This window comes from Miscanthus floridulus, chromosome 15 (genome assembly GCF_019320115.1).
Source record: "Miscanthus floridulus cultivar M001 chromosome 15, ASM1932011v1, whole genome shotgun sequence".
NCBI classification, from domain to species: Eukaryota; Viridiplantae; Streptophyta; class Magnoliopsida; order Poales; family Poaceae; genus Miscanthus; species Miscanthus floridulus.
In genome coordinates, this window is record NC_089594.1 from 37,196,843 (window position 1) to 37,217,575 (window position 20,733).

Below are 20,733 nucleotides of genomic sequence, written 5' to 3' on the forward strand. Positions count from 1 at the left end.
TTTCAAATATCAACCGTGTCATGGTGGTCAAAATCTCTTATAGTTTTTCTCGATTCACTCCTATCCAGCTTTCATCCTACATTCACTTCGCTCTCGAAAACCTCGCAAGGTTTCTTTGAGAGGAGCAAGTCTTGGCAACTAGAAAGTCCTACCGTTGTATATTTGAACGCATCAGATAGTACTCCATATACGTGTCGTATGCATTTGTGCAAACATTTTCATTCACATAGGAACATTTACCATTATCTCATTGCACACGTGATAGTCCAAGCATTGTAAATCTGACCAGGCCAGACACATCTCACTCTTAGCAACTACGAAAGGGTTGCTTTGTGCCTCGCTTTGGTGAGTCAAACATGTATCAGTAGTGGTAGTAGTCATGAGTCACTCTGATCATGCTCAAAATGAGTGGCTCTAATCCATCATGAACCCAACTTGTCTTATTTGCATGTGTGATAAAAATTGTTGAACTTGCAACATCCATGCAGTGAGGAAATCATCTGAACAAGTCTAGGCTCGATCTATTGTACAATGGAGGAGGCATAGATGTTGCATTTTTACTCACTTAGGTGTCGGCAACCATGCAAGGTTTCTTTGAGAGGAGTAAGCCTGGTCTAAATGCAGAACAAACGAGCCATAGGTGTTAAAAATTCTACTACACACACAAGAAAGTCCTGCCACCGTATATTTGAATGTGTCGGATAGTATATGTGTCGTACGCATTTGTGAAAATGTACTCCTGGCCCCATGTCATACATTATAAAAAATGTTACTTTCTTTTATGAATTAAATTAAAAGCCAAGCAATAATAATATTGGACGAAATGACGAGTGAGTGTAGTCGATCACAAATTATGAAATTTTACTGCGCATGTTAGAAAGTTCGCTGGCCGCATAATTGATTTTGTCATGCCGAGACTAACGTTGTCTCATTGGCGTAAATGGAGGAGACGTGCTCTGTTTTTGCAGCCGCTGGTGTAATATGGTTGCGATTCTCGAGGGAGCGCGACGGCAACCACCTCCTAGAAAAATAAATCTTCATGGAGTATCTTGCCTTAGAAGCCCTAGCATCCCTGTGTACTATTTCAAAAACTTTATGGAGTATCTTACCTTAGAAGCGTTAGCGTCCCTATGTATACATAAAGCTTGGCCTCACTCCAATTCCAATTGTTTCATTCCACCTTCCATTGCCCACATGCCCTCGCCTCGCCTCCCACCTATGCCACCCCATTGGTTGCATGAAGGCCATCGGTTGCCCGGCTCCAGTCTTCGGTGGCGGTGGGAGCCTCTTCATCCTCAATCTTAATCTTGGTCTCCACCACCTTCCAAACCTTCCTATTGATTGACTTGATATATGTTGTCATCTTAGCCTTCCAATAGGGATAGTTGGAGCCATCAAATTGGGGTAGCTTCTTTGTGTTGTTGATTTGAGCTATTTCTACACCAAAGGTTGTTAAGCCTCAAATCACGGTGACCTTGGCTCATATACCACTTGAATGGTCCCTATGTCTCCACCACCTTCCAAACCTTCCTATTGCTTGCAACTAGTGCAAAACCGACCATTGGTCTTCACAAAACTAGTCTTGTGAGGAGCAAAGGCCGTCTTGCCTTTCTTGGGGATATAGCCCAATCCCACTTTGTAGAGAGAAGCTCTTTAGCTACCCAAGCACATAAGCAAGCGGTCCTTACCACCATAGGCCTTAGCCAAGGTGTGAGTGAGCTTATTGCACTGTTCGCCTAAACGGTCGTTTAGCTCGTTTAAACACCATGTAAACGCTACATGGTGGTGCGCCGTTTCCGTTTAATCACCCGTTTACCCCATTTAATTGGCCGTTTAGCCCGTTTAATGGGACATTTTGCCCGAATAATAGCTAAACGGTAGGTGACCGACTGTTTACCGTTTAGCATTTAGGAAAACACTAGCTTATTGACCTCCTTCTTGAGGTTCTCATTCTCAACCATTAGTGAGGTATCACAAGTGTAACCATCACTACTAGATGAGGTGGAAGTGGAAGTACTACAAGAAGGGTTAGTGGGAGCAACAATGATAGGCATAGATAGTGATTCATCAATTAGATCACAAGTTAAGCCTACATCACAAGTTTCAACATGCTTCTTTTTATCTTGTTCATTAAGCAAAGAGGAATGAGCTTTTTCAAGCTTCTTGTGAGCCTTGCCAAGCTTCTCATGGGCTTCCTCTAGCCTCTCATGAGTTGCTTTGAGCTCATCAAGGGCTTGCTTAAGGGCTTTTACCTTCTTATTAAAGCACTTGCATTCCCTTCTCTTAATGTCAAAGTATTCTTTGGCATCTTCTAGCATGTCAAATAATTCATCCTTAGTAGGTTCATCATCATCACTATCACTATCATTTTCATTATCATGTTCATCATCACTTCTATCATCACAAATTTGTACCTTAGTGGCCTTAGCCATGAAGCATGATGGAGTGTCAAAGAGAGAAGGCTTCTCATTGATAGCAATGCTTGCAAGTGCCTTCTTCTTGGTGGTCTTGTTATCATCACTATCATCATCATCACTTGAGGAAGCATCACAATCCCAAGTGACCACATATGAACCACCCTTCTTCTTCTTAAAGGTCATCTTGTCCTTCTTCTCTTTCTTTTCCTTGTTGTCCTTCTTCTTGTTCTTCTTGTCATCATCTTTGTCACTTTTGTATGGACATTGAGCAATAAGATGATCTTTGCTTCCACAATTGAAGCGCCTTCTTGACACTTCTTTGTTCTTGGATGAAGACTTCTTTCTTCTAGCACGATAGCCCTTCTTCACCATGAACTTGCCAAATCTCTTTACAAAGAGAGCCATCTTCTCATCATCATCATCATCATCCCATGAGCCATCATCTTCACTTGATGTTTCTTGCTTTGCCTTGCCCTTGGATGATGTGGCCTTGAATGCCACACTCTTCTTCTTCTCATCTTTCTTCTCCTTCTTTTCTTCCTTCTCATCATCATCTCTATATGTATCATCGGTCATAATATCTCCCAACACTTGGTTTGGTGTCATGGTGTCTAAACTACTCCTCACTAGAATAGTGACCAATGTGCCAAATCTTGAAGGCAAACATATCAATAACTTGTGGGAGAAGTCCTTGTCCTTCACCTCTTCTCCAAGTGCTTTGAGATCATTGACAAGCACTTGAAGCCTATGGAACATCTCCAGCACACTCTCATCCTCCTTCATCTTGAAGCTTGCAAACTTCTCTTTGAGAATGTATGCCTTTGCACCCTTCATGGCTTGAGTGCCCTCAAATGATTCCTCCAATTTCTTCCATGCCTCATGAGCTCTCTCAATATTCTTGATTTGCTCAAATGTTCTTTCATCCAAAGCATCATGGATGGCACTAAGAGTAATGTCATTATTTTAGAGTAGCATCTCTTCAGTGGCGGTGGGTGCCACTTCATCCTCAATCTTAATCTTGGTCTCCACCACCTTCTAAACATTCCTATTGATTGACTTGATATATGTTGTCATCTTAGCCTTCCAATAGGGATAGTTGGAGCCATCAAATTGGGGTGGCTTTTTTGTGTTGTTGATTTGAGCCATTTCTACACCGAAGGTTGTTAAGCCTCAAATCATGGTGACCTTGGCTCAGATACCACTTGAATGGTCCTAATGGCTAGAGGGGGGTGAATAGCCTATTAAAAATTCTACAACAACACTTAACAAACCGGTTAGACAATTATGAGGTGAAGCAAGTGTTGCGCTAGCCTACTAAAAATGCAAGCCACCTACCACAATTTTAGTTTATGTAGTTTCTAACCACACAATGACTATGGCACTACACTAAGTTAGCATGCTCTCAAAGGCTAACTAAAGAGGCACACTAACCAAACTAACAAGCTCTCACAATTAGCTACACTAAAGAGCTTGATAACTAGTTTGCGGTAATGTAAATAGAGAGAGCAAGATAGTTATACCGCCGTGTCGAGGAGTGAACCAATCAATCACAAGTATGAATATCAATGAAGACCAATCACCTTGGAATCAAATGATGACACAATGATTTTTTACCGAGGTTCACTTGCTTACCGGCAAGCTAGTCCTCGTTGTGGCGATTCACTCACTTGGAGGTTCACGCGCTAATTAGCATCACACGCCAAACCCTCAATACGGTGCTGCACAACCAACACAACATGAGGATCACACAAGCCACGAGCAATTTACTAAAGTACCTTTTGGCTCTCCACCGGGGAAAGGTCAAGAACCCCTCACAATCACTACGATTGGAGTCAGAGACAATCACCAACCTCCGCTCGATGATCCTCGCTGCTCCAAGCCATCTAGGTGGTGGCAACCACCAAGAGTAACAAGCGAATCCCGCAGCAAAACACGAACATCAAGTGCCTCTAGATGCAAACACTCAAGCAATGCACTTGGATTCTCTCCCAATCTCACAAAGATGATGAATCAATGATGGAGATGAGTGGGAGGTATTTGGCTAAGCTCACAAGGTTGCTATGTTAATGCAAATGGCCAAGAGAGTGAGCTTGATCCGGCCATGGTGCTTAAATAGAAGCCCCCATGAAATAGAGCCATTGTACCCCTTCACCGGGCACTGCTCGGGGTGACCAGACGCTTCGGTCAGATCGACCGGACGCAGGACCCTAGCGTCCGGTCGCCCGATACTTGCCATGTGTCATCGGCTTGAAACACTGTTCATCCGTTCTCAATGGTTAAGTGATGAACAGACGCGCTGCTCAAACTGACCGGACGCTCTAGCACCAGCGTCCGATCGTTTCTAGTAAGGTACCAGAAACGAAAAATCACAACCGGACGCGTTTGATCATGCTCGACCGGACTCACCTAGCATCCGATCACTCAGCGTCACCTCTGCGCGGGCCACACCAGTGCGACTGGATGCACCCAGCCAGCATCGGGTCACATCAATGCTAGCATCTGGTCAACGACCGACGCTGCACATCCTCAGCTGCCACTGACCGGACGCGCCGGTCCAACCGAGACCCGCGTCCGGTCACTGAATGACTAGCCTGACTAACTCCTTTTCAACTCTATCTTCTTCACCCTTGCTCAAATGTGCCAACCACCAAGTGTATCACCTTGTGCACATGTGTTAGCATATTTTCACAAATATTTTCAAGGGTGTTAGCACTCCACTAGATAATAAATGCATATGCAATGAGTTAGAGCATCGAGTGGCACTTTGACAACCGCATTTCGATACGAGTTTCACCCCTCTTAATAGTATGGCTATCAATCCTAAATGTGATCACACTCACTAAGTGTCTTGATCACCAAAACAAATTGGCTCCTATTATTTATACCTTTGCCTTGAGCCTTTTTTCTCTTTCTTCTTTTCAAGTCCAAGCACTTGATCATTACCATGGCATCGTTGTCGTCATGTCATGATCATCATTTGCTTCACCACTTGGAGTGTGCTACCTATCTCATGATCACTTAATAAACTAGGTTAGCACTTAGGGTTTCATCAATTTACCAAAACCAAACTAGAGCTTTCACCCGCTTCCTCTAGTGGTTCGATGGAGGCGGGGCCAATGGCGCACCCTGAGTTGGTGTCGGTGGTGGAGGTGGTGACGTCCAGTCCTAGGAGATTGGCGTTCCCATCATCGAGACTCACGCCATCTCTTATGATGTTACTCTTCCCATCGCCCTTGGCGACGATGTTGACGCCACTGGCACCAGAGGTTTGCTCACCACCGTCGGCCTCGGTGTGGTCCTGCTCACCGTCACCGAGTCCGCTCACCGTTGCTGGATCCGCTACCCACGTGGGTGGGTCACCTACACCACCACAGTCCCCCTCGCCATCCATCAAGGTCGACGATGAGGCCAACATCTTGGCCGAGGCTGAGGCCATGGCCAACATCTAAACCGAGGATGAGGCAGAGTCCGATGGCTCTCTAGGCTATGCCCCGACGAACTCGAAGGATGATCGTCTACATAGGTACACAATGCCTATTCTCCCGGGCCCAAATTTGTTCTTGCACGTCAGCCCGTATGGCGGTTTTGTGTGCCCCATCTGTCCCAGCCGTAAGGCCCGTGGTTGGGCCGAGGCTGACGCCAGGGCACATGTGCTGGTGAGGGCACATGCCCCCCCTAGATGGCACCTACACCAATGATAAGAATGTTGCCTGCCATCGTGCCCTGGCAAGGAACCAGGGCTGGATGGCCTGAAGGGATCGTCCGGCCGCGCCGATTCGTCATGGTGGAGAGGTTTGCTGGCTTCAACCAAGGCTAGTTTACCTTGCAGGCGTTGGATTTTGTTCGCACCTATTGGTGCCCTTATTGCATGACTTGCATAGAGGTGTGGGATGACACTCCTCATTAGTAGTATCAAGTCATGTCAACATATGTAGTTAGGACTAGTTTGTTGCCAGGTGCCATTAGAATTAGCTTGAAGTCATGTTAATCATCTATAGTTAGAAATAGTATGTCTAGGTAGTAGTTGGGTGACTTTAAGTAGTTGGATGGCACTACTCTCCTCTTATTATTATGGCAGCTAAAGTCATGGTTATATATATGTTGAACTCGTATCATTGCTGTAATCCACATATATATGGTCTGGTTTGCCGTTATCTTTCTATCTAGTAGCACTGATATCCTCTTATTATAGATGTAATGTGTGCATTTGTGCAAACATTTTGGTTCACAAAGTATCGTTTACCATTATCTTTGTGCGCACATGATGGTCCGAGCATTGTAAACCTGAGCGGGTCGGACATATCTCAATCCAACCATGCAAGGGTTGCTTTGTGCCTCGGTTTGGTGAACCAAACAAGTATCAGTAGTGGTAGTAGTAGTCATGAGTGGCTTTGATCTGTGGTGAACCCAATTCATCTTGTTTGCATGTATCTAATAAAATTTGTTGAACTTGCAACAACCATGCCGCGAGAAGTTCATCTGAACAAGTCTCGCCTAGACAGAAAGTCTAACGGCCATACATTTGGTATCATCGTGCCGTCTCATTGGTTGGGTACGCCATTACTCATGTATCTCCGGTCGCACATGCCTTCCCCGGTGTGATACGATTGCGATTCCTAAGGTAGTGCGACGGCACCTGAGGCGACATCAGTGGTTTGGAATAAATAAATCTTTATCTCACCCCAATTCCAATTGTTTCAGTCAACCTTGCATTGCTCAAAAGCCCTCACCTGGCCTCACAAAGTCCCCACCTCTGCCTCCCCATCAGTTGCCATGAAGGCCGTCCCCATGAATCGCTACAGGTCCGCATCGAGGAAGGGTGGACCGGCTCTAGTCCACGCTTCCTCCAGTGGTTCAACAAAGTTGGGGTCGATGGCTTACCCTGGGTTGTTGTCGGTGGAGGCAGCGCCGGTGTCCAGTCGCAGGAGATCGGCGTTCATAAAGTAACGTTTACCATTATCTTCATGCGCACTTGATGGTCCAATCATCATCCATCTGACCAGGCCGTTCACTTCTTACTCTTGCCAACTACACAAGGTTACCTTTATGTCTCGGTTTGGTGAACAAAAAACGTATCAGTAGTGTTGTGGTGAACCCAACTCATGTCTTCGATAAAATTTGTTGAGTTTGCAAGAACCATGCAGCAAGGAGTTCATTTGAACAAGTGTTGCCTTGATCTAATGCACAATGAAGGAGGCATAGCTGTTGCATTTTTACTACACATGCTAGAAAGTCCGCCGCTGTCCATTTGATCTCTTGTCGGATAATAAAAAGTGTAGCCATCTCTAGCTAGCTGCTGCATGCCTCTACAAAAACCAACCAAGAGAAATTACTTACGAAAGCAACTCCTCTTCACTCTTCAGTCTGCCCCTCGACTGCTGTTACTATGTTTTTGGAGTGAAATAGCTGTAGAGGCTTCAATTCACTATTGGAAACCACGCAAGGGTGGCTTTGTGCCTCGATTTGGTAAACCAGACACATATCAGTATACGTACTTGGCATGCTGGTCAAACTGATTAATGATCTCACCATAGTGGTTGAAGCAAGCTGTGTGAAAGGAATGCTTTATGTCAATGGCTTATGCAGTGTATATAAACCTATAACAAGTACTAGTTGTAGTTGAATGGAATAGCAATGTATAACAGACAGTCCGCATAGTGCAGTACTGACCCCAGTGGACAAAGCCTATGTGTCCGCTGAAGCACAAGTTTATAACAACTCAGCATACCAAACATGTTGAGAATACAAAGCCAGAAAGCCAAAGCAAAGTGCAGTTTTGGAATACATGTTTTCCCAAAGATTATACATAAAATCTCCTACAAGTCATCGTCATCTCCAGATGTGTCATCTCTGCCACCATAGTTACTATTGTCACTACAATACTGGTTTCCAGTATCATCTTCATCCTCATCATCATCCTTGCTGCCTTCAAGTATGCCAACTACTTCCCTCTTATCTCTTAGAAGGTCTTCTAAATTAGCCTGAATGATAGTGCCTTGTCCACCATGACTAGCTTTGTGCATAACCTGATCACCATCACCCAGCAGGACTTCATGCTCGTTGTTAGAACAATGATCATCTTGGTGCACTACAGGCTCTATTTCATTCACGTCATACATATCCCTATGTTTGAACTTCTGCACGACCCGCCAATCTTTGCCCAAGGAGGTGTTCTATAGATAAAAAATCTTCCTTGCCTGTGTCGCAAGAATGAAAGGGTCATCCTTATACCAAAATGATTTAATGTTGATGGATCTATAATGTCTATCATTGTCAATGCCTATAGACTTCGTAGTGCCAGCTAGATTGCACCAGTCATAGCGCAGAACAACCACCGTCGCATGGCTTTGTATGGAGTTATGCATCAATTGCATAACTTCTCCAAGGATACTATAAAATTCCACTGATTGGCCTTCATTTGTGACGGCGGTCATGACACCACTGTTCTATGTATGTAGGGATTTCTCATAGTCAACAGTGCTATACCGGACTCCATTAATATTGAAAGCTTCATAGACCCAGACTCGAGTATCATGACCACATGATAGTGCATACAAACCTTCACCGACCTCTATTGGTTTCTCTCTACACAGCTCCTCGATCTGCACACAAACATGAAACCACTATCACCACTAAGCTATCGTATAATTCTGCCAAAATGATCGGCCTAACAAAACTAAAATATGGTAATCACATACATGAGACTTAAACCATGTTGGAAACTCTGCTGCTAACCTACTAGCAACATCATCACTTGCCCCTTCTTCCTCTAAAATTTGTTTGTATTTTCTGTACACATATAAGCATTATTATTGGAAACATTTCGTACGTAATATAGGAAACAACAAATTAGCATATAAAAATCATACTTACTCCACATATGGTTGAACCTCGTCGTAGTTATTAAGCACATACCAAGCTACCTTATTGATTTGGGCTTTATCCTCCTTAGACTCCTCTATCTCATTATGATCATGCATTGTGATCATCATCACTATCATCACCCCCATTTCCACTGTCTCCTCCATCATCACCACCATCACCACCATTACCACCATTACCATCTCCACCATCATCACCTCCATTAGAATTATAATCATCAGAGTCATCCCCATCATCGGGGTCACGAGCTCCCTCCTGACCACCTTGTTCATTCTCCTCCATAGGATCCTCCTCAGACCCCTCTATCTCAATGGGCTCCTCAAACATGGGCCCCTCTTCTATTTCTTCATCCATTGGATCTTCCAGCACGTCCTCCAGAGGTTCCCCCATGGGCACCTCCATAGGCGGTTCCTCTTCTAGGTTCCTCAGAGCTTCCACCAGATGTGCCGGGACACGCTTGCCCAATGTGAACCTGGTCCTCCTGGTGGGCATCACGATGGTCCTCTTGCATGGGGTCTGCTTGGTGCGGGCCATCTATAAGAATGAAAAGGTTGAGTATTAGAATAAAGTAATTTTTGGCAACAGATAAAGAACAGAATATAAGCAAAAATTTTATAGCAAATTAAAGGTAGTAAAATAAAGATAATGTGATCCTAGAAACATCCATTTCTAACTAGGTTGATCGTCCTACAGCCAGTTATAGCTCTGATACCAATTTATCGCACTCAATTTTGCATAGCAAAACCAAGTACTCATACATGTGCGTCCAGGATGTCCAAACACACACATATATCACAAATTGCAACAATATCAAAGTAAAGTACTTATTACATCGCATATCTCATCATAAAGTTAATACAAAGTTTGCTCAATGGCAATATTATTACAATCACAGCGGAAAAACTAGCCCAAACTGCCACAGGGACTCCAACTGGTGAACGTCTCCCTAGTAGTCCTGGACATCCTCCGATAACTCTTCATATCCATTATCTGTTACCCATCTAGAATTTTCATTGGATGTAAAGCAAGTGTAATCTCACCATGCTTAGCAAGTATATCAAAGGGATCTATGAGGCTCAAAAGGCTTGACACTGTTTGACTGCGGTTCGCAATTTTAGTTGATCAAATTTTAGCATCCTGAATCACTACTTTAATGAACAGTCCCAATTCCCAAGTGATATTAAAGTATAGTCATGTTTATCTGAATTCCCAACCATCCACCATCCACAGTAACCACTAATCTTGAAGGATCTAGACCGCTCATATCCGTGAGCACAGCTGTTATAACAGGTTAAATATTTCTACAGAAATGGTACATCTTTACCCACCGAGCCGTGATTCCCAATGTCGGGGTTTGCAAGGCCCACTACACCTCTTCCCAGGAAGTGTGGCAGGGTTTCACTATGAAACCCTTAGCTAGTCGCACTAATAAGTCATAGCTATTAAGGAGTGGCACACGTGGGCATCACAGCACGGTACACACATCCTAGCAGAAAAAGGAAAGATACCCTCTTACCCTTACTAAAGCTACAGACAAGCTAGTACAATCTAGTTAACAGGTTAAAGTCAGAGCCATATGACACTTGGGGTTGTACGGAACCTCCTGGGTTGCCACTTTAGGATTAAGTCCTTATAGAGAGGCACTAGAGTACTCAACCTCGTACTCTAGCCCCTATCTATTGCTAAAAAGATCCATTTTATCACATTGCATATAGCCTTTAGTCATATTTAACAATTATTTTATGTTAAGCACTGCAGCACCTATCCAAAATGTCTACCCAAAAACCCTTGGTATCAAGGATATGTGGTACAAATAATCATCTAGGTAAAGTCCTTAAAAGTATTTCAAATTAGACACATGCATGAATATGAATGGTAATAGTTCATAGGTAACAAGGAGCCTTTGGTACACTTGCCTTCTTCAAAGTTGTCCTAGAAGTACTGCTGATCCTGCTGTGGGTCCTCAGTCACCTCAAATGGCTCACCCTCTAATCATGTTCCAAATCACCAATCAAGCATCATTCCAAACATTACATGCATACAAGATAGACTTCTATTAGAATAGTATACCAACAGTAAAAACATAAGTTGAAAAGCTTATAAATCTATTCTATGTACTGCTACGAACACGTGAGCGAAAGAATCACTCAAATCAAACTTAAAACATGAAAGTTATGCATGAAATAAGATGTAATGGCATTCCTGTAAATAAACTGAACCTATTTTTGAATTAAAACAATTAAAAATATGAATATACATGGTTATAGGACAACATGTACTAATTCTGGAAAATACAGGGGCCTAAACGAATAAAAACAGGACTGATATGCAATTATTTTGAATTAATCTGGACTACGGGTTGATTCTACAAAAACAGAAGGGCTTTTCTGCAAATCTGTAAGCGGCTTGACTGGATGTTGACCCTGGGTGCTGACTAGTTGACACTTGGCACGCTGGGATTGGATCGGTGCACCACATGGCTCGGTGGACCCTGCTGACGTGGCACTGTGGCTAGGTCTACGGGTCCATGGTGGATCGGTTATGATCCAACCGGTATGGTTGGATCTAACCTGTCCAGTGCCGATCTGATGGCACATGAGGCACGGGTGAGTCCTGCCCCACTGCATAGCACCGCTGACGAGCATTCCATGGCCGTCGGCAGGGCTACCATGGCGGCGAACCTCCGGTACGGTGGTTCCGGCCATTCCCGAGATAACCAAACACACCTAATCGACCTGTAGTCTCTTGCGAACATGATGGAGGTGCTACCGAGGTGAGGAGACGTGGCGGGGTGTTGGTTCCGTGGCGGTGCCATGGCCGACGGGTCTGGAGGTCGCCGGTACGGCATTCTAGAGCATGAAATAGCAAATGGAAGGCACAGGAAGGATAGGGAGCTCACCCCGAGTCCGTAGGAAGCAAGCTCGGCGTCCGAGACGGGCTCTAGAGGTAGGTCATCGATGGCGGCGGTGACTGGAAAGATGACGATGGCGTGGGTTAGGTGAGAACCAAACATTGGTGACCAAAATGGCAAAATTGGCGTTACCTACGACTGCGGGAGGTCTCAGTGGAGCTCGGAGTGGTGACGTCGATGGCGATTGAGGCGTGGGTGAGGGAGAACTGCAGCGGCGATGACTGGAAGGCAAGAGCAGAGGATGGGAGAGGGAAGGGGTCGGCGTGGAGCTTTAAAGGCTAGGCGATGCGCAGGAAAAGGAAGGGGAGCAGGCAGGATTGGTCTCCTGCCATGTGTGGGCGACGGCGGCCGCTTGCTCTGCATGGCCGCACCATCGGCGGGCGCCGAAGAAGGAAGGTGCGCTGGTGAAGAGAAAGGAAAACGCTGGGGAAGAATAAAGGAAAGGCGCTGACACGTGGGGCCCATGCGCAGTGAGAAAGAGAGAGCGGACAGGCACGGTGCTTCGGGTGTGGGCTCATGAGGCAGGCCGAGCTGGGCCACGTGGTACCGAAGCAGGCCACGTGTGGTGCATGCATGGGAGGAAGCGAGAAGGCAGCAGCGGGCCGGAGCGAGCAGGCCAGCGTAGGAGAAAAAGAAAGGAGGGGAAGGGAGGGCTGCTGGGCCGCCAGCAGGCTGAATCTAGGAAGGAAAAAGAAGAAGAGGGCCGGGCCAGATCTAGAGCTAGGCTGAAAATGAAGAAAGGTAAATTTTTCAAAATCAAATTCTTTTTCAAATCTATTTTTCAATTCTAAGCCAAATTCAAATGGAATTTGAATTCAACTTCAAATCATCTAGCCCTACACTCAACCAAAAATAATATGCTTCGGTATGAATGCAACAAACATATTTCTAAACCTTATAGTTATTTTTATTAACCAATGTTTAATTATTTGGCCTAAGTTAAAATACCTAGAAAATTTAATAAATGCTAAGAATTAATTGCTAATTTGTAGTAAATTTTTTTGGGTGTTACAGGTTGGTTGCATAACCATCTAGAAACTTGATACCTTTAAGGAACTTGCAAAATTCAGCTTTGTGTTTTTCCGTCATGACATAGTGAGCTTCTAGGAATTTAAGCGAGGTGCCTTGCTACACGCCGTGATATTGAGGCCTTATCTTAATATCATGCAAATATAGCCTAGCATTCGTTGTGTCCTTTGTCTTGCCCTCCACTTTCAACAATGTCCAAAGAATGTTTTCACATATGTTCTTCTCAATGTGCATGACATCAAGATTGTGTGGTAGCAATAGGTCCTTCCAATACGATAGCCCCCACCAAGCAGATTTTTTATTATAAATCACTGGCTCTTCTCCATGCTTTCATTTCTTTTTCCACCATGCTTACCTAGGCATACATCTTTCACCTTGTCGAGTTCCTTAAGGACCTCCTATAAGGTGAACTTTTCCCGCGCATCTCTATCCTCATGTTTTCCATCAAAATCCAAGCTCTTCCTCCAAGCGTGATCCTTAGGAAGGTAACGACGGTGTCCAAGATAGCCTAGCTTCTTTCTTAGTCTCCTTGACAATGGATTTTTGTCACAATAAATACATGCATAATAACCTTTTTGTAGTTTGGCCTGACAAGGTGCTCAATGCTGGAAAATCGTGTATGCACCAAAGCATGACAGCGCGCAGAGTGAAGCCTTTCTTATTATCACGATGTAGTACATGAAAAGTGTCGACACCCTTCCATAGTTCTTTCAGTTCTTCTATAAGAAGCTCCAAGAATACATCAAAATCCTTTCCTAGAGAGGTTGGGCCTGGGATCAGTAGAGACATAAAGCAATTAGATGGGTTCACATATTCCCATGGTGCTAGGTTCAGAGGCGTTACAAGAATAGGCCAAATACTATATGTCGAGTTAAAGTTGCCAAATGGATTGAAACCATCTGTGGCGACGACAAGCCTCAAGTTCCTTAGATCATCTAAAAAAGTTGGGTGCTTTCTATTAAAGTCCTGCCATGCCTCCCCGTCTGCTGGATGGCTCATTTCACCGGTATTCTTCTCTCGCTTAGTCTCATGCCACTCGACGTCCGTTGCTGTTCTTCGAGCAACAAAGATCCTCTACAACCTCGGTATTAGAGGAAAATGCCTCAAAATGTTATGAGCAACCCACCTACTACCATCTGCATCCTCCCCATCTAGACTCTTTGCATTTTGGACACGCTTGCAATTCCTCACGAACACCCCAAAACAACACACAGTTGTTCTTGCACACATGGATACTTTTATAACCTTGTCCCAAGTCTCAAATATATCTACGTGTCTCCTCACATGATTTTGGTATGTTGCTACTAGGGAATGCATCTGACAGCAACACCAATAGTGCATCAGAATAGTTGTTGCTAACTCGATAGTGGGACTTGATATAGAGCAACCTGACAAGGAAGGAGAATCTTGAGAAGGTAGATCTAGAAGAAACTGATTGCTTCAACTCATCCAACACTCTTTCAAACTTTGGGACTCTTCTAGCCCGCTCTTCATATGTCAACAGGTTTTGAACTAATTCATCAAAATCTGGTAATATGTTATCGTTGCGGTCCTCCTGCTCCTCCTCCTCCGCAATCCAACCATCATGATGAGATCCATGCACATCTGATGGCTCTATAATGTTAGTACCTCCTCCCTCTTCCCCATGATGAATCCATGTGGTGTATGTGGGTGACATTATGTGTATAAGTAAGTCTTCCTTCACCTGCTCCCAAGTTTTAATCACCTGGTTAAGACAACATGTACATGGGCAAGGGATGTTTTGCCTCGGGTATCTTTGTTGCACCAATTCTATGAAGTCTTCAACTCCTGCCATGAACATCGACGAGAATGGTCTCCCATTAGGAATCCAAGATCTGTCCATCTGTTGCAGCAAAAGTATGCAAAGTCCGTTAGAGTTTCGACCATTGGGTGGACAATGGCAAAACTAGCATTAGAACAAAACATACAGTGTTCGAGAGCACTAATCTGTGCATTTGTTCATAGCATACCGTGGGACAGTCTGATTTTCTATTTTTGTGTGACAAAAGCATTGATTTCAATTGAAATTTATACATAATAGCCTTTTTTATGTGTTCTTTACTTTATTGTGTACATAAAATGGAGTCCTATAATCACAGAAGAAGGTACTCATACCTTTGTTCTATGAACTGGCATGGCTCGACTGCAAGCCGCCTCTGCCGTGGCACACACCTAATCACGCGGATGCTAATGTCACCACGCTCCACCGGGAAAGCCCTGCCACGCCACCAAAAGGACACCTAAGCCACCACAGCAGACGGTGGATCCTCTGCCTCTGCCTCCGTCGCCGCCATAAGTCCAGCGGACACAGATTTGTTTTCACTTGCAAGGGATATATCCAATAGGTCAACCTGTAGGGCATCCACACAGCCAATAGCATACTACAGTGACTCCAAAGATATGTCAGCACATCTAGGCGTCTAGCGCAATGGTCTAGATCTTGGGTTCGACTCCTAGGTTTGAGACCTTTTTGAGAAATTAAACCCCGACGACACACATGGTACAAGTGACACGCAAACCATCGGGTCCCACAGGTGGGATGGAGATGGAGAAAGGCCCCACAGGTACACGTGACACATAAACCGTCGGGTCCCATAGGTCGGATGCAGAAGGACCGAGCGGAGACTTTTATGACAAATTGCAAGCATCAAGTGACACGCAAGCCATCGGGTCCCACAAGTCGGATGGAGATGAAGAAAGATCCCACAGATACACGTGACACGTAAGCCGCCGGGTCCCATAGGTCGGATGGAGATGGAGAACGGTCCCACAAGTACATGTGACACATAAGTCGTTGGGTCCCACAGGTCGGATGTTGAAGGGTCTTGCAGGTACACGTCGGACGGTGAAAGGACCGAGCGGAGACTTTTTTGATGAATTGCAAGCGTCATAGATTAGTAACTGTAGGTCCCACAGGTACACGTCGGATGGAGAAGGGTCCCACAGGTACACATCACATGGAGAAATGATCAAGCGGAGACTTTTATGATGAATTGCAAGCGTTACGGATGAGTTACTGCAGGTCCCACAGGTACACGTCGGATAGAGAAAGTACCATGTGGATATCTATGACGAAGCTGTTCGTTACAGATTGAATATTGTTCATCACAGATGTGTAATTAGTTCAATGACGAAGTCCTGTTCATCACAATTTTAAAGGAGATCGTCACAGATGAGCGTCGCGAGTGATATGTGATGAAATCCTGCGCTCTTCTATGACCTTTTTTGTGACGATGTCTGATTTTGTCATAGAAAGAGAGGGTTGCAGGATCGTCATCACTGATCTATGATGAAACGGAAATATTCGTCATAAAAAGCGATCTTCTATGACGGTTTCGAAACTGTCATTAAGAAAATCGTCATAGAAGTGGATATTTCTAGTAGTGTATTAAATCAGATTATTAAACTGGTTATTATATGGCAATGAATGAGTGCAATTTCTATACTCTCAAGCTACTGGGACCTTAGGGCTTTGTGTGAACTACCATAAATCTATTGATATGATAGACTCTGGTATTACTGAGTCTCCATTGAGTCATATGATTTTTATAAATGATGTCATATGCATAGATCAAGAGGAGTAGAACTCTCCTCACTTGAGGCCTTCTAAGAAGTACCATGATAGGTGACAGGCTAGCCATTGAAATCCTATCAACCTCTTTGTGAGAAAATACCATATGCAACAATTTAATCCTCAATTTCCCCAATATTTGTCCCTTTGTTTGTCGTCCTCCTCCTTTTACCACCAACATGTGTTTGTTAAATGCCTCTATCCTTGATATTTATACCACGACAAGCGTAGCCATTGAAACCAATCATAACCATACCCTGACCCACTGTGAGTAGAATAATACCACTTATGACGTACATGCACATTAGTCTAGGGTTGTTTAGGAACAATATGAGTGGAAACATTGTTGCCTTAGATGTGACGGCCCCTCCATAAGTACCTGTTGTGGCTCCATGAGTAGTACCAAATATCTTAAACAACTACAGCACGAGTGCAACTAATACCACTACATATTATGTTGGTGGGTGCTATCGGTTCTCAGGATGGAGGCATAGCATTCCATTACCCTTATATTTCTCCAATTGCTTTGTAATTACCATCCCCGTTTGGAACATTGCTAATAGTAGTCTTCCTATTTTGTTATTACTATTAGTAGTACTGAGCTTACATAGGTTGGAAATGCCATACATCTATGCATGGTATTGATCTCATTAGCAAGAAGAAATCACCGCAAGCCATCATCTAAATGTTGTGCATGGTATCTTAGATTCAAAAGCTGTTGCTACTACTAATTTGAGTAGGGAAAGCGACAACATCAATTGGAATGAAATTGACATGGCCAACGAGCAACGATTTCATTGCTATCTAACCTTTGGAAGAAGGTGTCTTGAATGAAGACCCAGCACTTCTACCGCTACATGAACAAGTGATATCATTGCGCTTCCTAATCGAAGAGAAACTCGAGATTTGTGGTCATAGAACATTTCTTTTTGATGGCATCCCCTTCGGGACAAGCACCAATAGAAGACAAAGTTACGTGCAGGGCTAGAGAAGATAGTTCTCTCTCTTGAAGAGAGTATGTCATGGTTTTTTATCATGCTTGTTTTTTATATATACGTAATTAGATCAATATATAAATATTCGTGTGTTCTTGTTTGAATGAATGTAACAGCTAAACACTTTCATTTTCTCTGATTTGAGCAGTTTTTTCCCGTTTCTGAATGAAAAAACACATCTGTTGATTTTTTTTTCTTATTGCCGTTAATATCTGATCCGCTTGGGATTCCAAACCAAACCTCCTCCCCTCCATAAACCGCGACGCCCAAACCTCCCCGCCCGGCGACGGCGATGCCATCCATGGCGTCTTCGGCAGCCTCCTCCTCCCTCGCAGCAATTAGCCACCCCCATTTTCTCCCTACCAAGCCTGTCCCCCCTCCCAAACCACTCACCCACCCGCTCCCCGCGCGGCGTCCACCCAGCCCGCAGCTCGTCGGCGCCGCTTCCACCCCCCGCACCTCCCAGGCGGAGCTCCGTCCGGACTCCAAGAACGCCCCCGCGCTGTCCGCCGAGCTCCGCCGCCTCGCGCGCGCGGGGCGGCTACCGTCCGCGCTCTCCCTCCTCGACCACCTCTCCCACCGTGGCGTCCCGGCCACCGCCTCCGCCTTCGCCGCGCTCCTCTCTGCCTGCCGCTCCCTCCCGCACGCGCGCCAGATCCACGCGCACCTCCGCGTCCACGGGCTGGACACCAACGAGTTCCTCCTCGCCAGGCTCGTCGAGCTCTACCTCGCGCTCGGCGCCACTGACGACGCGCGCGGGGTGCTCGACGGGATGCAGCAGCACGGCGCGAGCGCGACTGCCTACTCGTGGAACGCGCTCCTGCACGGGCACGTCCGCCGGGGACGCGGCAAGGCGGCGGGCCCCGTCGCCGACGCGTTCGCGGAGATGCGCGCCGCGGGGGGCGACGCCAACGAGTACACGTACGGCTGCGTGCTCAAGTCCATCTCCGGGAGCGCCAGGCCGTCGATGACCATGGCCACCGCCACTCATGCGACGCTCGTCAAGAAAGCTTTCGCGGGCGCGCCCGGGATGCTCATGACTGGGCTCATGGACGTCTACTTCAAGTGCGGGAAGGTGAAGCTCGCAGTGAGGGTGTTCGAGGAGATGCCTGAGAGGGACGTGGTCGCGTGGGGGGCAGCCATTGCTGGGTTCGCACACAAGGGGATGAAGAAGGAGGCCTTGGAGCATTTCCGGTGGATGGTGGAGGATGGGGTCAAGGTGAATTGTGTGGTGCTCACGTCAATTGTGCCCGTCATTGGAGAGTTGCAGGTGCGCAACTTGGGTAGAGAGGTTCATGGATTTGTGTTGAAGAAATTCGGAGATCGTAAAGATGTTGCAAAGGTCCAGGCGGGCTTGGTTGACATGTACTGCAAATGCGGTGATATGATCTCAGGTAGGCGAGTGTTCTATAGCAGCAAGAAGAGGAATGCTGTGTCGTGGACAGCTTTGATGTCTGGGTATGCATCCAATGGTAGGTCAGACCAGGCACTGAGGTGCATAGCTTGGATGCAGCAAGAAGGAATCAGGCCAGACCTCATTGCTGTGGGGACTGTTCTCCCAGTCTGCACAAAGTTGAAAGCCCTGAGGGAGGGGAAGCAGCTCCATGCATATGCTTTAAGGAGGTGGTTCTTGCCCAACGTCACGTTATGCACATCACTGATCACCATGTACGGCACATGTGATCACTTGGAATACTCTCACCGAGTATTCCATGATATGGACAAGAAGACTGTACAAGCTTGGACTGCATTGGTTGATGCTTACCTCAAGAATGGAGACCCATTAACTGCTATTAATTTGTTCACATCTATGCTGCTGACAAACCGCAGGCCTGATGCTGTTGCCATCACCAGGATGTTGAGTGCCTGCTGTGATATTGGAGCATTACGACTCGGCAAGGAAGTGCACGGTCAGGTGCTAAAGTTGCGGATGGAACAACTCCCTTTAGTTGCAGCAGAAGTTGTAAACATGTATGGTAGGTGTGGAGACCTCAAAGCAGCACAGAGGGTTTTTAATCGAACAGAGTCCAAGGGATCCATGACCTGCACTGCGATAATAGAAGCTTATGCAGTCAACCAACGCCATAAGGAGGCGCTGCATCTCTTTACTTGGATGCTGTCAAACAAATTTGTTCCTACCAGGGCCACATTCGATGTGGTTCTGAAAATCTGCGATGCCGCAGGGTTGCACGATGAAGCCCTTGGAATTTTTAACTCTATGGTGCAAGAATACAACCTAGAAACATCCCAAGAGAATTTTGACTGCATCATCCGCCTCCTTACTGGTGCTGGCAGGATTTCTGAAGCACAGCGCTTTGCTGACCTGAAATCTACTCTGTTTAATTTACCAACTCCAGTTTTGAACTCTGAACAGGATTGATTTTGTACAGATTCTTTTCTTTCTACATTGTACTGATATATGCTGTATGATTTTTCAAAGAGATACTGATAGTCCTTTTTTGTGGTTGTAAACCTGTTGCAAAGCAACATTCTTTCTGACCAACTGACAGTGCCATCACTTGTTGGGTGTGTAATTTACTAATTTGACATCAGTGCAGTAGCAAATTTTGAAGGAGAAATAATACTTTTAGCACTATCAATTGTTCGATTATACACTGTTTTCAGGAGTCCTTTTTTATAATATGCTAAAAGCAACAAAGTTGCCCTGCAAATGTCTAATTTAATATAGTCACATTACAATTTACAGAACCTTCTTTTGCTACAATAGTTTTTTAGATGGAACCATTTACCCCATTACCCACAGCCAAGTTGTTGGAGGTTAGGACATAGACAAAATTTGATGGTCCATGGCGCTGCCAAAGGACACTAATGAGTCACAGAGCTTTACTGTTATAGGTTCTAGACATTACTCTCTCTCCCTCCCTGGTTCCTCACTGTCATTCTGTA

General features: G+C 45.3%; 1 protein-coding gene across 1 annotated transcript; it reads left to right on the plus strand.

The window, feature by feature from the left end:
* Nucleotides 1-18,097: 18,097 nt before the first annotated feature.
* On the plus strand, nt 18,098-20,396 carry LOC136508013 (pentatricopeptide repeat-containing protein At1g71460, chloroplastic-like). The gene has a single exon (XM_066502607.1). The coding sequence runs from the start codon at nt 18,119-18,121 to the stop codon at nt 20,204-20,206; it is 2,088 nt and encodes a 695-aa protein (XP_066358704.1). The 5' UTR covers nt 18,098-18,118; the 3' UTR covers nt 20,207-20,396.
* The last annotated feature ends 337 nt before the right edge of the window (nt 20,397-20,733 follow it).

Coding starts and splice junctions, on each gene's coding strand:
- LOC136508013 (XM_066502607.1), top strand. CDS start 18,119: ATGCCATCCATGGCGTCTTCGGCAGCCTCCTCCTCCCTCGCAGCAATT.